The sequence below is a fragment of the Hypanus sabinus genome, chromosome 19 (genome assembly GCF_030144855.1).
Source record: "Hypanus sabinus isolate sHypSab1 chromosome 19, sHypSab1.hap1, whole genome shotgun sequence".
Lineage (NCBI taxonomy): Eukaryota > Metazoa > Chordata > Chondrichthyes > Myliobatiformes > Dasyatidae > Hypanus > Hypanus sabinus.
In genome coordinates, this window is record NC_082724.1 from 61,324,890 (window position 1) to 61,343,952 (window position 19,063).

Sequence of the window (19,063 nt, forward strand, 5' to 3'; positions counted from 1 at the left end):
GTCACTGTGTTAAGTCCTATCTTGGTTTGTCCTCCCAAAATACAAAACCTCACACTTGTCTGCATTAAATTGCATCTGCCACTTTTCAGCCCATTTTTCTCAGCAGGTCCAGATCCCACTAGAGAGCTTTGATAATCTTCCTTGTTCTCCCCTACGTCAACAATCTTGGTGCCATCGTCAAGTTTGCTGAGCCAGTTTACCACATTAAGTCTTCCTGTTCTGAATCATAACTGTCCACCCAACTTCACCCTTCTGAGTCAGTGTAGCATGGGTACCCAAAGAGCTGGGCAAAGTGACTACTGGAACATACCCCTCAGAGATCTTGTGCTTGGGTGAATGCTGTTGATCCTCTGATTATGTTTGTTTCTTCAGTAACTTTACATTCACTACCAACTTTGTAGTTCTGCTTCCTTTCAGAGCCTTGTCCTTCTAGTCTGCTACAACAACACATGGCGGACCTGCTGCGATCTGACTGTGAAATGGCAGCCAGTTTTCTCAACAGTGTGCTCAACCAGCTGAACTGGGCCTTCTCCGAGTTCATAGGCATGATCCAGGAGGTAAGGACCAGGGGTAACCTTGCAATAAAAAATCTAACAGTGCACTTGTCCACTCTTAACTGCTCATTCTTCTCCTTAAACAGCTCTTTGGGATGGAGGAGGACTTGCTCTTTGGAATTAATTTGCCAATCTGAGATCTGGAGATGCTTGCACAGATGGGGCAGGAGGGTGCCTACAGTGTTGGTGGTTGGATGGGTAACTTGTGTGGTGATACACTCCTTTAGTTTATGCAGAGGTGCTGTATGTCCTGATGCACAGGTCCAGATTCTCATTGCCATCCAAATATATATTCTCTGTTTTGAGCAGCTGTGGACCAGGGGTTGGTGGAAATGTTGCATTTTTTGTCAAAGAGTTTTCTGGACACATCCTTGAACCTATTCATCTGTCCACCTGGTAATCTCTCTGGTGACAGAATGCAGGACAGAACTTTGAGAGTACAATGCTGGACAAGTGACTGATACGGACTTGATAAAGTTTCAGTGCTGCAGTCTTGACTGTAAGACAAATAAATATTACCAGATGTACCACATCCATTTTTACTATTTAACTGGTCTCATCAAACACATCTACATTTCTTCTTTTGGATGTTTTTTGTTTTGTGAATAAAACACTTTAATCAAAATACTTCCTCTGGCTGTGCAAAGGAAAGTTATTTAATTTCCTTCCTTTGAAGTCAGATTTTTTTTGTATGTATTTACAGAATGTGGACGTAAGCTAGTTGTGATCCAGCTCTTTAGGTTGCAGCAGACTATTTTCATTTACCTCTGATGTAAGGTACCAACATTTGCCTGTCGTGATGGGGGAAGTCAACGAATCCACTGATCCCCACGTGTATCAGGCTAATACGTATAGCTCTCATAATGCAACTGAAGATTTCACCTTATAGCAATGAGCCCTTGCTGGGTATTCTATAGTGTTTTATCTCCTATGAAGTGGGAAGCAGCAAACTTTGGTGATTGTTGCACACAATTCAGCTGGACAACTGACTGGCAACGCTGCAATAAAAACAACACACACAAAATGCTGGTGGAACACAGCAGGCCAGGCAGCATCTGTAAGGAGAAGCACTGTTGACTTTTCGGGCTGAGACCCTTCGTCAGGACTAACTGAAAGGAAAGATAGTAAGAGATTTGAAAGTAGTGGGGGGAAGGGGAAATGCGCAATGATAGGAGAAGACTGGAGGGGGTGGGATGAAGCTGAGAGCTGGAAAGGTGATTGGCAAAAGGGATACAGAGCTGGAGAAGGGAAAGGACCATGGGATGGGAGACCTCGGGAGAAAGAAAGGTGGAGGGGGGGGGGAGCACCAGAGGGAGATGGAGAACAGGCAGAGTGATGGGCAGAGAGAGAGAAAAAAATACAAACAACTAAATATGCCAGCGATGGGGTAAGAAGGGGAGGAGGGGCATTAACGGAAGTTAGAGAAGTCAATGTTCATGCCATTAGGTTGGAGGCTACCCAGCCGGTATATAAGGTTTTGTTCCTCCAGCCTGAGTTTGGATTCATTTTGACAGTAGAGGAGGCCATGGATAGACATATCAGAATGGGAATGGGACGTGGAATTAAAATGTTTGGCCACTGGGAGATCCTGCTTTCTCTGGCGGACAGAACGTAGGTGTTCAGCGAAACGGTCTCCCGATCTGCGTCGGGTCTCACCAATATATAAAAGGCCGCACCGGGAGCACCGGACGCAGAGTACCACACCAGCTGACTCACAGGTGAAGTGTCACCTCACTTGGAAGGACTGTCTGGGGCCCTGAATGGTGGTGAGGGAGGAAGTGTAAGGGCAGGTGTAGCACTTGTTTTGCTTACAAGGATAAGTGCCAGGAAGTAGATCGTTGGGAAGGGATTGGGGGGGGGGGGGGAACGAGTGGACAAGGGATTCACGTAGGGAGCGATCCCTGCAGAAAGCAGGAAGAGGGGGGAGGGAAAGATGTGCTTGGTAGTGGGATCCAGTTGGAGGTGGCGGAAGTTACGGAGAATTATACGTTGGACCTGGAGGCTGGTGAGGACAAGGGGAACCCTATCCTGAGTGGGGTGGCGGGCGGATGGGGTGAGGCCAGATGTGTGGGAAATGGGAGAGATGCGTTTGAGAGCAGAGTTGATGGTGGAAGCCCCTTTGTTCAAAAAAGGAAAACATCTCCTTTGTCCTGGAATGAAAAGCCTCATCCTGAGAGCAGATGCGGCAGAGATGGAGGAAATGTGAGAAGGGGATAGCTTTTTGCAAGTGACAGGGTGGGAAGAGGAATAGTCCAGGTAGCTGTGAGAGTCTGTAGGCTTATAGTAGATATCAGTAGATAAGCCGTCTCCAGAAATGGAGACAGAAAGATCAAGAAGGGGGAGGGAGGTGTCGGAAATGGACCAGGTAAATTTGAGGGCAGGGTGAAAGTTGGAGGCAAAGTTAATGAAGTCAATGAGCTCAGCATGCATGCAGGAGTCAGCGCCAATGCAGTTGTCAATGTAGCAAAGGAAAAGAGGGGTACGGATACCCGTATAGACTTGGAACATGGACTGTTCCACAAAGCCAACAAAAAGGCAGGCATAACTGGGACCCATACGGGTGCCCATGGCTACATCCTTGGTTTGGAGGAAGTGGGAGGAGCCAAAGGAGAAATTATTGAGAGTAAGAACTAATTTCACTAGACAGAGGAGAGTGGTGGTAGAGGGGAATTGGTTAGGTCTGGAATCCGAAAAGAAGCGAAGAGCTTTGAGACCGTCTGGGTGGGGTTGGAGGTATTTAGGGACTGGACATCCATGATGAAAATAAGACGGTGGGGGCCAGGGAACTTAAAATCATTGAAAAAATTCAAAGCATGGGAATTGTCATGAACATAGGTGGGAAGGGATTGAACAAGGGGGATAAGACAGTGTCAAGGTATGCAGAAATGAGTTTGGTGGGGCAGGAGCAAGCTGAGACAATGGGTCTACCTGGACAGGCAGGTTGGTGGATCTTGGGTAGGAGGTAGAAATGGGAAGTGCGGGGTGTGGGAACTATGAGGTTGGTGGCAGTGGATGGGAGATCCCCAGAGCTGTTAAGGTCGGTGATGGTATAGGAGACAGTGGCCTGGTGCTCCTTAGTGGGGTCATGATCAAGGGATAAATAAGAGGAGGTATCAGAGAGTTGTCGCTGTGCCTCGACCATGTAGAGGTCAGTACGCCTGACAACCTTAACTTCCGTTAATACCCCTCCTCCCCTTCTTACCCCATCCCTGGCATATTTAGTTGTTTGTTTGTATTTTTTTTCTCTCTCTCTGCCCATCACTCTGCCTGTTCTCCATCTCCCTCTGGTGCTCCCCCCTCCCCTTTCTATCTCCCGAGGCCTCCTGTCCCATGATCCTTTCCCTTCTCCAGCTCTGTATCACTTTAACCAATCACCTTTCCAGCTCTCAGCTTCATCCCACCCCCTCCAGTCTTCTCCTATCATTTTGCATTTCCCCCTCCCCCCACTACTTTCAAATCTCTTAGTATCTTTCCTTTCAGTTAGTCCTGACGAAGGGTCTCAGCCCGAAACGTCGACAGTGCTTCTTCTTATAGATGCTGCCTGGCCTGTTGTGTTCCACCAGCATTTTGTGTGTGTTGTTCAAATTTCCAGCATCTGCAGATTTCCTAGTGTTTGCTCTGCAATAAAAACAAATTATTTTGTTTTGAACCGAATGTACTTCAGCGTAATTAGTTATCCATTGTTGAGGGAGTCTTTGGCAGCAGCCACTCTTGTAATTGTCTATCCTTGCTCCTGTTTTTCATTTAGCAAACAACCCCTTTCCTTGCTCTGGTTCCATCTTGTATATTAAGACCAATTGAGAATAAGAGATAGAAAAAAATCCGATGAGTGCAAAACACCTAACACCACTGCTTCTAAAAACACACATTACTCAGTGCAAATACACTACTAAAATAACAATCCAAATGCTGTCAGATTTTAAGTGGTTTTCTGGTATAGTTATGAAATCAATGATCTTCATTGTGATGGATATTTTTTTGTTCCCTCCCAATTGATTACTTCATTGAGTGGTGAATGGGATTGGTCTTGGAACTGACATGGACTTAATAGCCTGAAAGGCTGTCCTATATCAAAGCAAATATGAAATGAATGGAATAAATTATGTGAAGTGATGGTTGAGAAGGAGAAGCATAAGCACATGTATCTATATCACAATGGAATGAAGGGAATTACAGGGGCATGCGAGAGGAACTTGCCCAGGTTGATTGGAGGGAGATGATGGCAGAACAGAAGTGACTAAAGTTTCTGGGAATAGTTCACAATGTGCAGGATAGATATGTCCCACAGAAGAGGTAGTTCTCAAATGGCAATAGCTGACGAGGGAAGTTAAGGACTGCATAAAAGCCAAGATAAGGTAGCAAAAGTGAGTAGGAAGTTGGATGATTGGGAAGCTCTTAAAATGCAACAAAAGGCAACTAAAAAAACCATAAGAAGGGAAAAGATGAAATATGAATATGTATGTGTTGGGGACCACTTCGGGTCCAGTGATCACAATAGCATTAGCTTCAATATAATTATGGAGAAGGACAGGACAGGACCTAGAGTTGAGATTTTTGATTGGAGAAAGGCTAATTTTGAGGAGATGTGAAGGGATTTAGAGAGAGTGGATTGGGTCAAGTTGTTTTATGGGAAGGATGTAATAGAGAAATGGAGGTCATTTAAGGGTGAAATTATGAGGGTACAGAATCTTTATGTTCCTGTTAGGTTGAAAGGAAAGGTTAAAGGTTTGAAAGCACCATGGTTTTCAAGGGATATTAGAAATTTGGTTTGGAAAAAGAGGGATGTCTACAATAGATATAGGCAGCATGGAGTAAAGGAATTGCTCGAGGAGTATAAAGAATGTAAAAGGAATCTTAAGAAAGAGATTAGAAAAGCTAAAAGAAGATACGAGGTTGGTTTGGCAAATAAGGTGAAAGTAAATCCGAAAGGTTTCTACAGTTATATTAAAAGCAAGAGGATAGTGAGGGATAAAATTGGCCCCTTAGAGAATCAGAGTGGTCAGCTATGTGTGGAGCCGAGGGAGATGGGAGAGATTTTGAACGATTTCTTCTCTTCAGTATTCACTAAGGAGAAGGATATTGAATTGTGTAAGGTGTGGGAAACAAGTAAGGAAGTTATGGAACCTATGACAATTAAAGAGGTGGAAGTACTGGCGCTTTTAAGAAATTTAAAAGTGGATAAATTTCCGGGTCCTGACAGGATATTCCCCAGGACCTTGAGGGAAGTTTGTGAAGAAATAGCAGGAACTCTGACGGAGATCTTTAAGATGTCATTAGAAACGGGGATTGTGCCGGAGGATTGGCGTATTGCTCATGTGGTTCCATTGTTTAAAAAGGGTTCTAGAAGTAAGCCTAGCAATTATAGACCTGTCAGTTTGACATCAGTGGTGGGTAAATTAATGGAAAGTATTCTTAGAGATAGTATTAATAATTATCTGGATAGACAGGATCTGATTAGGAGTAGCCAGCATGGATTTGTGCATGGAAGGTCATGTTTGACAAACCTTATTGAATTTTTTGAAGAAGTTACGAGGAATGTTGACGAGGGTAAGGCAGTGGATGTAGTCTATATGGACTTCAGCAAAGCCTTTGACAAAGTTCCACATGGAAGGTTAGTTAAGAAGGTTCAGTCGTTAGGTATTAATGCTGGAGTAATAAAATGGATTCAACAGTGGCTAGATGGGAGATGCCAGAGAGTAGTGGTGGATAATTGTTTATCGGGATGGAGGCCGGTGACTAGCGGGGTGCCTCAGGGATCTGTTTTGGGCCCAATGTTGTTTGTAATGTACATAAATGATCTGGATGATGGGGTGGTAAATTGGATTAGTAAGTATGCCGATGATACTAAGGTAGGAGGTGTTGTGGATAATGAGGTGGGTTTTCAAAGCTTGCAGGGAGATTTATGCCGGTTAGAAGAATGGGCTGAACGTTGGCAGATGGAGTTTAATGCTGAGAAGTGTGAGGTTCTACATTTTGGCAGGAATCATCCATATAGAACATACAGGGTAAATGGTAGGGCATTGAGGAATGCAGAGGAACAGAGAGATCTAGGAATAACAGTGCATAGTTCCCTGAAGGTGGAGTCTCATGTAGATAGGGTGGTGAAGAAGGCTTTTGGAACGCTGGCCTTTATAAATCAAAGCATTGAGTACAGACGTTGGGATGTAATGTTAAAATTGTACAAGGCATTGGTAAGGCCAAATTTGGAATATTGTGTACAGTTCTGGTCACCGAATTATAGGAAAGATATCAATAAATTAGAGAGAGTGCAGAGACGATTTACTAGGATGTTACCTGGGTTTCAGCACTTAAGTTACAGAGAAAGGTTGAACAAGTTAGGTCTCTATTGATTGGAGCGTAGAAGGTTGAGGGGGGATTTGATCGAGGTATTTAAGATTTTGAGAGGGATAGATAGAGTTGACCTGAATAGGCTGTTTCCATTGAGAGTTGGGGAGATTCAAATGAGAGGACATGATTTGAGAGTTAGGGGGCAGAAGTTTAAGGGAAACACGAGGGGGTATTTCTTTACTCAGAGAGTGATAGCTGTGTGGAATGAGCTTCCTGTAGAAGTAGTAGAGGCCAGTTCAGTTGTGTCATTTAAGGTAAAATTGGATAGGTATATGGACAGGAAAGGAGTGGAGGGTTATGGGCTGAGTGCGGGTAGGTGGGACCAGGTGAGATTAAGACTTCAGCATGGACTAGGAGGGCCAAGATGGCCTGTTTCCGTGCTGTGATTGTTATATGGTTATATGAAGGCAAACAAGCCAATAATATAAAGCAGGATAAACAGAAGTTTTTTCTGTTACATAAAAAGAATAAAAGGGAGCTGAAAGTTGGTATTGAACCACTGGAAAATGATGCTGGTGAGGTAGTAACGGGGGACAAAGAAATGGCAAATGAACTTAGTAAATACTTTGCTTCAGTCTTTACTGTGGAAGACAGTAGCTGTATACCAGAGGCCCATGAGTATCGGGACAGGAGTGAGTGCCATTGCTATTACAAAGGAAAATGTGCTAGGCAACCTGCCTGAAAGGTCTTAAGGTGGATAAATCACCTGGAGCAGATGGACTACATTCCAGAGTTCTGAGAGAGTTTGCTGAAGAGATAATGGATGTGTTGGTCATGATCTTTCAAGAATCACTTGATTCTGGCATGGTCCCGGAGGACTGGAAAACTGCAAATGTCACTTCCTTCTTTAAGAAGGGAGGATGTCAAAAGAAAGGAAATTATGGGCCAGTTAGCCTAACCTCAGTAGCTGGGAAAGTGTTGGAATTTATTATTAAGGGTGAGTTTTTAGGGTACTTGGAGATTAATGATAAAATAAGTCAAAGTCAGCATGGTTTCTGTAAAGGGAAATGTTGCCTGACAAATCTGTTAGAGTTCTTCGAGGAAGTAACAAGCAAAGTGGACAAAGGAGAGGCAGTGGATGTCATTTACTTGGATTTTCAGATGGCATTTGATAAGGTGCTACACATGAGCCTGTTTAACAAGATGCTGCTGTGGATAGAGGAATGGCTGACAGGCAGGATACGGTGAGTGGGAATAAAAGGGGTCTTTTCTGGTTGACTGCCGGTAACTATCAGTGTCCCTCAGGGATCAGTAATGGGACTGCTCCTTTTCGCATTGTTTGTCAGTGATTTAGATAGTGGAGTTGATAGCCTAATGGCAAAGTTTGCAGATGATTCAAAGATAGGTGAAGGGGTAGATAGTGCTGAGGAAGCAATGCAATTGCAGCAGTACTTAGACAACTTGGAAGAATGGGCCAAAAAATGGCAGATGGAATACAGTGTTGAGAAATGTATGATAATGCATTTTCATAAAAGGAACAACAGTGCAGGCTATTATCTAAATGGGGAGAAGATTCAACCATCAGAGGTGCAAAGGGCCTTAGGAGTCCTCATTGTAAGTCTCCCAGAAGGTTAATCCACAGGTTGAGTCTGTGGTAAAGAAGACAAATGCAACTTAGCATTTATTTCAAGGGAATATAAAAACAAGGAGATAATGCTGAAGCTTTATAAGACACTAGTCAGGCCACACTTGGAGTATTGTCAACAGTTGTGGGCCCTTTATATCAGAAAGGATGTATCATTGAAGAAAGTCCAGAGGAGGTTCATGAGGATGATTCTGGGAATGGTGGGGTTAATATATGAGGAGCGTTTGGCAGCTTTGGGCCTGTACTCACTGGAATTAGGGAGAGTGCGCAGTGAGATGTCATTGAAAAAGACTGAATGTTGAAAGGACTAGATATGGAGAGGATGTTTCCTTTGGTGGAGGTATCCAGATTGAGAGGGCACAGCCTCAAAATTGAGGGATGACTTTTTAGAGCAGAGGTAAGGAGGAATTTTTTAGCCAAAGAGTGGAGAATCTGTGGAATGCTCTGCCACAGACTGTGGTGGAGGCCAAATCAGTGAGTATAAAGTGGAAGTTGATAGATTCCTGATTGGTCAGGACATCAAGGGATATGGTATGAGGGTAAGTTATGGGGTTGAATGGGATCCGGGATTAGCCATGATGAAATGGCGGAGCAGACATGGTAGGCTAAATGGCCTAATTCTGCTCATATGTCTTATACTGACATTGATTAGATCAATGTTGGAAAGGGCAAGTGAAATAGGAAGAAAGGTGCTATCACAGGAAAAAGTATCCATCATCGAGGACACCCCAACAACCAGGCTATGCTCTCTTCTCACTGCTGCCATCAGGAAGAATATACAGGAGCCTCAAGACCCACACCACCAGGTTCAGGAACAATTATTACCCCTCAGCCATTGGCCTCTTCAACCAGAAGGAATAACTTTACTTGCCCTATCACTGAACTGTTGCCAAAAGCTATGAACTCACTTTCAAGGACTCTTCAACTCATTTTCTTGATGTTTATTTCTTTTCTTTTGTATTTGCACAGCCTGTTTCTTTTCCACATTGATTGCTTGTCTGTCTTGTTGGTGCAGTCTTTCATGGATTCTGTTGTGCCTCTTGTAGTTACTGAGATTGCACATAAGAAAACAAATCTCAGGGTTGCATATGGACATTTATGTACTTTGATAACAAGTTTGTTTTCTGAACTTTGAAATGAATCAACTTCTGCATGTGTACCAAGTGTGAATGTGGGCAAGGAAGTGATCTGGGAGAGTTGGGACCACTGCTCTTGATAGGTTCTGTAAGGATGGCAGAAGAGATAAAGGTATTTCATGATATTGGTCACTGTGGGTTAGTGGCAGGAAAGTACTCTGGTTGAGCAGAAAGGCAGACTTGTGTCACGGTTCTGTTCAGTACATGAGAGTGAAAGGGACAGAAAGGCCTAAGAAACGAGAAAATCATTGTGGGGAAGATGGAGTAGAAGTGGGGTGTTGGTATGGTTTCAATAACATAGCAAGGAAGGACATGGAGAATAAGCACAGGCAAGCTACTCAGACTAACTAAGGACAACATTAATACTCATTCTCACTGCCCTGTCTACAAAAAACAGCATTTATTGTTAATTGTGTATTTTTGCATTTTGGTCTATGAATCCCTGAACATATGTCTTAAAAATAACACACACAAAATGTTAGAGCATCTCGGCAGGTCAGGCAGCATTTATGGAGAGAAATAAGCAGTCAACATTTTGAGCCACGACCCTTCATCAGGACTGGAAAGAAAGGGAGAAGAAACCAGAATAAGAAGATGGGGAGAGGGGTAAGAGTACAAGCTGGCAGGCGATAGGTGAAGCCAGGTGAGGGAGAAGGTAAGGGGAGGAGAAATAAAGTGAGAAGCTGGGAGGTAATAGGTAAAAAGGTAATGGGCTGAAGAATAAGGAATCTGATAGGAGAAGAGGGTGGACCGTGGGAGAAGGAGAAGAAGATAGAGCACCACGGGGCCATGATAGGCAGGTGATAATCTTTCTCAACCTTCTCCTCAGTTGTTAGTAGGTTGTTGTTACCTGTAGGATGTTAAATGGTACTTAAATAGTAATTTATAGTGATCTTTGACAATACTGGTGATGTAAAGCATCAGATTTCTCATCATGTGAGACTGTGATAATAAACTTGATTCTGATTTGTCCTTTGGTACTATCACTTGCACTTCATAAACTATTAAATTAATATAATAGTGGTCCTGCCATCTCTAAAACAAGGGTTTAATATTCTCCAGTTAATATTTAATTATAAATATGGTTAAGTCATTTTGAGTCTCATCCTCTAGTGTAATATGCATCCTAGATCTGTTCCCCAGATAAATAGGCAATTATTTAATAATTTTTCCACTCTTCAATCTCTGCCTTTTATTTGCAAGGTTTATGACCCTCTCTAAGGTGGTCAACACATACCTTATGTATGCATGAATTTGCACTGTTAGGATCATCATTATGTGTATTTACAGTTTGATACTTGCTGAAATAGCATTGTCTCTAGAAACATAGAAAGCCTACAAAACAATACAGGCCCTTCAGCCCACAAATTTGTGCCGAACTTAGAAATTACTTACCTATAGCACCTCTATTTTCTAAGCTCCATGTACCCATCCAAAAGCCTCTTAAAAGGCCCTATCGTATCCGCCTTCACCACCATTGCTGGCAGCCCATTCCATGCACTCACCACTCTCTGCATAAAAAACTTACGCCTGACATCTCATCTGTACCTACTCCCCAGCACCTTAAACCTGTGTCCTCTTGTGGCAACCATTTCAGCCCTGGGAAAAAGCCTCTTGACTATCCACACGATCAATGCCTCTCATCATCTTGTACACAATCTATCAGGTCACCTCTCATCATCCGTTACTCTAAGGAGAAAAAGCTGAGTTCACTTAACCTGTTTTCATAAGGCATGCTCCCCAATCCAGGCAACATCATTGTAAATCTCCTCTGCACCCTTTCTGTGGTTTCCACATCTTTTCTGTAGTGAGGCAACCAGAACTGAGCACAGTACTCCAAGTGAGGTCTGACCAAGGTCCTATATAGCTGCAACATTACCTTTTGGCTCCTAAGTTCAAGTCCACAATTAATAAAGGCCAATGCGCCCTCTGCCTTTTTAACAACAGAGTCAACCTGAGCAGCTGCTTTGAGTGTCCTGTGGACTCGGACCCCAAGATCCCTCTGTTCCTTCACACTGCCAAGAGTCTTACCATTAATACTCTAATCTGCCATCATATTTGACCTACCAAAATGAACCACCTCACACTTATCTGGGTTGAACTCCATCTGCTACTTCTCAGCCCAGTTTTGCATCCTATCAATGTCCTGCTGTAACTTCTGACAGTCCTCCACACTATCCACAACATCTCCAACCTTTGCGTCATCAGCAAATTTACTAACTTTTCCCTCCACCTCTATTAAGTTTTGCTGTAAATTCCTTGTCCTATCACAGCCAGGTGTAAGAACAGTTTAATTGTAGTTTTGTTGGTGATAAGGAAGCCTTCTGTGTTAGTTCATGCTGCCTATCCCTTGCCCTGGCAGATACAACAGGCTGCTGAGCGACCAGAACGGAACTTTGTCGATAGTCGCCAGCTGAAAGTTTGTGCTACCTGCTTTGACCTTTCTGTAAGCCTGCTGAGAGTTCTGGAAATGACCGTCACTCTTGTCCCCGAGATCTTTCTGAACTGGACCAGACAGTCTGCAGAACTGCTGTTGAGACGTCTTGCACAGGTAAGCTCCAGACCTATTCCCTGCTTGTACGTTCACCTTTGCTGGTTACTGATGTGCATTTCACTCAAAATCAAGTCCGTTTTCTCAGTTCTATGCTTTTAGAATTGTTATGGTTTCAGAAAATCTGTTTGCCCAGAAATTATAGAACTAAGTTTTGTTACAGTACATGAACCAATCATGATTTGATATTTCTGATGATCATTTTCAGTACCTTGGGGATTAGTTCTGTGTGTCTCTGATGGTAGACTTAATTTCCATGTCTCTTGTGAGCCAGACAATCATTTCTGCTTATTTTGAATCACTGTCTTCCTAGGTCTCAATATATGGGCTTGTTACTCACCCAGACCTTATGAGCAGAATGTGTTTCTGCTTGTAATAAAGTTGTGCCTTAGAGTCAAATCCTGTACATAGGCTTTGATATAGCCCATCAGTAAGTTTCCTAAAATAAATCATAACTCAATGTTTTTTGCAATAATTATAAACTGCAGTAATGTTTAATTGCATTCGGTACCATTTTAGTACAAGGAAACAAGGGAGTCTTATACTGTGTCTTCACCACTGGGAATAATGTTTGCTCCAATTTGCTCCACAGTACTGTGAAAATTATCTTTCACAGTTGTTGAACTCTTCATCTCCCTCAAGTTTTCATACTCCCTGCAACCTAAAGGCTTTGAAATCTTATATAATCTTTTCACTTCCTCCTGATGTATCACAACTCATTTTTACTGAGCCTTTAATAGCTTATAGATACAGATTGGTGCATTGCTCAAAGCACTGAGCATAATGGCAGTCTGTAATCTTTCAATTGGAAATTGGTCAGCAGTTTTATTGCATCTGTGCAGTACCTGTGATAAAGGTACTTCTGCAATGGTGTTCTGATACTTGAATGAATGAGATTGTATTTGTGATCAGGTGGTGCTTGCTGTACTTGTCCCTCCAGGTGGTAGATATCACAGGTATGCAAGATGCTGCTAAAGAAACCCTGTTTTTCCTCAGTGGCTCCAGACCCATAGGACTTCGTTGACTCCACAATCTCCTCTGAAGTGACCAAGCAAGCCACTTGGTCATGTAGAAGTTGCATGAAAAGGCACAAAAATATAAAATTGTGTGCACCACTAGCATTGAATTCAGATGCAGTCACCTCCTCTCTACATCTGAGGACTAGTGGCCAAAAGACTTGACATTATCTTGCTTACAGAATCACATGTCAGAGTCTGCCTCAGTTCCTCTGTACAGATACAGTGGCATGCAAAATTTTGGGCACCCCTGGTCAAAATTTCTGTTACTGTGAATAGCTAAGTGAGTAAAAGATGACCTGATTTCCAAAAGGCATAAAGTTAAAGATGAATCATTTCTTTAATATTTTAAGCAAGATTACTTTTTTATTTTCATCTTCTACAGTTTCAATATAGCAAAAAAGGAAAAGGGCCCGAAGCAAAAGTTTGGGCACCCTGCATGGTCAGTACTTAGTAAAACCCCCTCTGGCAAGTATCACAGCGTCTAAATGCTTTCTGTAGCCAGCTAAGAGTCTTTCTTTTTTTTATGATTTAAATTTTATTGAATTATTTTACAAATTTTCCCCAAACCCTTGAGTCAGTGTTGAAATTATGTAAATCATAGCTTACAAAACTTAAAATTATCCATAAAATAAAAAACATGGCAGAAATAAATATCAATATAATAACTATTATATTGGACCGGAGTGCATGTACTTAGTCCCCTTTATCCGCCTCACACCACCAACATTCAGGGGTGTTTTTCAACCCTAATCTATGTAACCTTGCTGCAGTCCAATAAAAACGGTGTAGAATCTTAAACTGAATTAAGGTCTCTTGATATTGTTTTGACATTTTTGCAAATGTTGTCCCACTCCTTTGTCTCAAAAGTCACACCCAGGTCTTTTTCCCATGCTCTTTTAAGACCCAATGGAAATTTGTCCCCAGAGATTTGTGTTAAAGCTGAATAAGAAGCTGAGGCTTTGTGACCTTTACCATCTGCAGCCAGTACAGAAGACAGTATCGTAGCAACTTGTGGGGGTTGCTGAGTACAACCAAAAGATGTATATAGCAAATGACGCAGTTGAAGATATCTCCAAAATTGTGACCTAGAGATATCATACTGTTGGGTTAATTGATTAAAAGATTTAATAGAGGTCTCCCAATTTAATTATACCTTTCCCATGCCATTCCTTCAAGAAGAAAGGCGCACATTTTGGGTTTATCCAGATACTCGAGGCTTCATTCAAATATAGATTAAATTTAAATAATCTGGCTAGTTTATTCCAGAACAAATGCATATGCGATATAATTGGGTGAGACTTTGCCTCAGGAGGTAACTTAATAGACAAACTCTGTAATGGAGGGATGGGAAGAAGAGCAGAACACTCAATATGATACCAATGTGGTATCTCTCTTTAGAGGGAGAGACCAATGTGCTAAATGCTTAAGAGTAAAGTAATAGTATATTAACTTCAGCAAACCTAAGCCCCCCACTTTCAACTGGCAATTGTAATTTGTTAAAGTTTAAGTGTGGGTGTTTACCATTCCAAATGAAAGCCTTAATTATTTTATCAAATTACTTAAAATATGTTAATAGGATTTGAACTGGTAACGATTGGAACAGATAATTAATCTTGGAATGCTATTCATCTTCAAGGCATTTACTTTTCCTGACATTGACAAATGAAATGATGACCATCTGTCTACATCACATGAAATTTTCTGCAATAATGGATCAAAATTTACCTTTACTAAATCCTTTAGTTGACAGGGAAAATTAATACCTAAATATTGTATACTCTTCTTTCGCCAGTGAAATTGGCCTGGGTAAAAAGCAGGTGCAGGGCAATATGCAGTCAACAGTAGTGCTTCTGATTTTGTCCAATTAACCTTATAACCTGAGAATCTAGAGTAAGACTTTTTAATGTTAAAAAGACATGGCACCGACCGACTAGGGTCCGACACAAATAATAAAATATCTGCATAAAGCATCATTTTTTTAACCTGTCCTCCCACAGATATCCCTATAAAGTTCTCATTCTCTCTGATAGCTGCTGCCAGGGGCTCCAAAGTCAGACAGAACAACATTGGGGAAAGTGGGGAGCCCTGTCGGGTACCCCTTCTGAGAGAGAAGTAAGGTGAAATGTAAGCACTAGTTTGAACTGCTCTTCAGGGTTATTATATAACCGTCTAATCCATTTTAAAAAGATGGGTCCAAATCCAAAAAAATTGAAGAATCTTGAACAGATAGCCCTATTCCACCTGATCAAATGCTTTTTCAGCATTCAGTGAGATAGCTGCTATAGGTGACTGATTATCAGCCACTGACCACATAATATTCACAAGACGCCTTATGTTATCAGATGAGCTGCTGTCCCCGATAACTCCCACCTGATCACTATGTATCAACCTTGTTATTACTGTATCTAAACGGTTTGCAAGGATCTTTGATAAAATTTTCACATCTATTGGAATTAGGGTCTATAATTCTTACATTCACACGGATCTTTACCCTCTTTGAGTCAATGTAATTAACGCTTGTGATAAAGTAGGGGGTAAATTACTCCATTCTATAGACTCATTGTACATATTCAGCAGTACAGGAGCTAGCTCCTCCACATAGCATTTAAAAAATTCTGCTGTAAACCCATCTGGGCCAGGAGCTATCCCAGTAGGTAAGGTCTTAATCACTGATATAATTTCTTCCAATGTTACAGCGGAATCAAGATTTTGTTGTTGTTCTTTCGTCAACTTAGGTAACCCTAATGGCCTCAGAAAGCTAACAATTTCTTCCTCACCAGAATTGGATGTTGATGTATATAAGTCCTTATAAAACTCTTGGAATGCATCATTAACATCTTTAGGTGTCGTCAAAATATCCCCTGTTGCTGATCTAATAGCTGGGATGATAGATATTGATTCTCTCTGTTTTATACACCTTGCCAGCTTTCTCCCCCGATTCAAATTGCCTTTGTCTTGCCATGAAAAGCCAAAATTCTACTTTCTGGGTTAATATTAGATTGTATTGATATTTCAGCCGTATTAGTTCTCTGAAATCTTTGGATGACATCCGCTGCTTCAATTTTGTCTCAATCTCTTTGATTTTATTTTCTAAGTTTGTAATTTACTGATTATTCTATTTTATATAAGAAGTATGTTGAATAGTATATCCCCTCAAAACTGCCTTCAGGGCTTCCCAGTTATTCCCTGTTGAGGTGCCATAGGTGCATTTATCTCTAAATACTCCTTGATTTGTGGTCTCATAGCTTGCCTAAATATTGGATCTTGTAACAAGAAAGAATTAAATTTCCATCTATGTGACTGCATTCCCTTATACTGAGGTATTGTCTCTAGACAAACCCAAGCATGATCTGATATTATAATATTACCATTTGCACATTGAGAGACAGAGTGAATAAGTGACTTGGATATTAGGAAGAAATCAATCCTTGTGTACGTTTTATGAACTGCAGAAAAAAATGTGTAATCCCTCCCATTGGGATTCATAAGGCGCCAAACATCCACAAGCCCGAGGGCTTTACATATTTTTGCACCATCACAGTGAGTTTTGAGGTTCTATATGACAACATCTTACTACGGTCAGTGATTAGATCCATTACCAAGTTAAAATCTCCCCCAAGTATGATATCATAAGCTCCATTAGAATGTAACTTTGATTCAAGATCAACAAAAAATCCTGCATCTTCTATATATATGTTTGCTAAAATAATATGTTGCTTCTGTACTTCTGCCAAAATAATAAGAATTCTCCCTGCTTCATCTTTGATCTGTTTCTCACATCTAAACTGCAGCCGCCTATTGGTAAGAGTTATAACGCCCCTGTTCTTAGTTGACCCTGCACTATAAAAAAAAACATGATCTGTAAAACCCCCCCCAATAGCTTTAGTGATTCCTCTGCTGATAAATGTGTTTCCTGTAGAAATACCACTTCCCATTTTTGTCTCTTAGGCTTATTCATTACTTTTCTCCTTTTTATAGGATTCCCCAGTCCGTTAACATGCCATGTGTTGAAACATATTTTATCTGAATTAAGAGAATTCATAGTTAGGACAATCAAACAAATACACTGCAACATTTTGACACTGACTCATAAACCCCCGTTTAAACTGGAAAGTAACAAAATGGCGCGTAAAACTCTCCTGCGCGCAACAGTGGCCACAGAACACAGCCAAACGTCCCTTCCACAAAGGATTCTGTTCCATGAAAAGCCCAGACCAGTTTTAACTGCTCAGAAACAACAATGCAATTTCACAGTCAACATAGCACACTTAACAGCATGTCAGCCCTAGTGAGAATAAGGTAGCTTCAGTACAATACAATCCGGCAAGATTTAAAAAAAATAACAAACACAATCCAACTCACATCTTGCTCAATTTAACTTGTGTAGTTAAACTACCCCATCTCCTCAATAAATTTTCTTGCACTCAAAAAAACCTGAAACCATCCTTAGTCTCTATTCTTAGCTTGGCTGGGTAAAGCAGCGCAAAGCTCACGTTCCACTCCCGAAGCATCTTCTTACATCCTTTAAACTTTCCTTGGTTTACTTGCGTGGGTCTGGAGAAGTCAGGAAAGATCATAACATGATTGTTGTCCCAGGAAAACTTAGCCTTGACCCTCGCCACTCGCAGAACAAAATCTCAATCCTTTGACCTGAGGAACCTTGCGAGGATAGGCTGAGGCCTATCTCCGGTACTGGGTCTAGGGCCCAGTGCTCTGTGTGTGCATTCTATTCCAAACTTTTCCTCCTGATTGCTGACAAGCTCCAAGATTAGTTTATCCATGAACGTGATAATATCCTGCCCCTCTTTTCCCTCTGAAATGCCGATGAATCAGAGATTGTTGTGCCAATTATGGTTCTCCATGTCCTCCAATTTGTCTGTTAGCTGGTCAATATCTGCTTTGGTAGCCAATGGGTTGACTTCTCGTTTCCTATCTGCCGCTTCTAGATAGTCAACCCGCTTCTCGACATCTGCGAGCCTGGCTATCAGCGATGACAGCTTTGACTCCAATAATGATATAGATCAGCATATATCTTCAAGGCCTACCAGGCCGTCCGAGATTATTTTCAAAGCCGCATATATGTCAGCCAAGTCATGCCTCACCTCTTGTTGGTCTCCCTCAGATAATGGTCCTTGGCCATTTTGATCAGACGCTGTCAGCCCGGAGCGCTTCGACCTCAAATGCCTCTTAATATCTCCGGAAGCCTTTGTTTTAAGTTGTTCTGACATTGTACATGGACAGTAACACTTTAGAGCTGCAATGGTGATTAAATAGACTGTGAAAGTGAATTTTTAAAGAATAATTATATACTGCCAGCGCAGAGCACTATTCTAAGCAGCCATCTCTGCCATTGTGTCACATGACTACCCGGCAGCTAACAATTCTTGTTTGGAGGATTTTCGCCTATTTGTCCTTGCAAAAGGCTTTTAGTTCTGTGAGATTCTTGGGCCGTCTTGTATGTACTGCTCTTTTGAGGTCTACCAAAGATTTTCGATGATGTTGAGGTCGGGGGACTGTGAGGGGCATGGCAAAACCTGCAGCTTGCGCCACTTAAGGTAGTCCATTGTGGATTTTGATGTGTGTTTGGGATTATTATCCTGTTGTAGAAGCCATCCTCTTCATCTTCAGCTCTTTTACAGACGGTGTGACGTTTGCTTCCAGAATTTGCTGGTATTTAATTGAATTCATTCTTCCCTCTACCAGTGAAATGTTCCCCGTGCCACTGGCTGCAACACAAGCCCAAAGCATGATCGATCCACCCCCATGCTTAACAGTTGGAGAGGTGTTCTTTGCAGCCAGAAAATTCTATTTTAACTTCATCAGTCCACAGGACTTGTTTATAAAATGCATCAGGCTTGTGTAGATGTTCC

General features: G+C 41.8%; 1 protein-coding gene across 2 annotated transcripts in view; it reads left to right on the forward strand.

Moving 5' to 3' along the window:
* LOC132377967 (E3 ubiquitin-protein ligase RNF123) overlaps nucleotides 1–19,063 on the forward strand; it is a 428,887-nt gene that overhangs the window by 237,051 nt on the left and 172,773 nt on the right. For both annotated transcript variants that reach the window (XM_059944516.1, XM_059944515.1), the window contains 2 exons: nucleotides 418–557; nucleotides 11,986–12,174. In XM_059944516.1, the coding sequence (XP_059800499.1) occupies nucleotides 418–557; nucleotides 11,986–12,174 (329 nt within the window). The remainder of the gene's footprint in view (nucleotides 1–417; nucleotides 558–11,985; nucleotides 12,175–19,063) is intronic.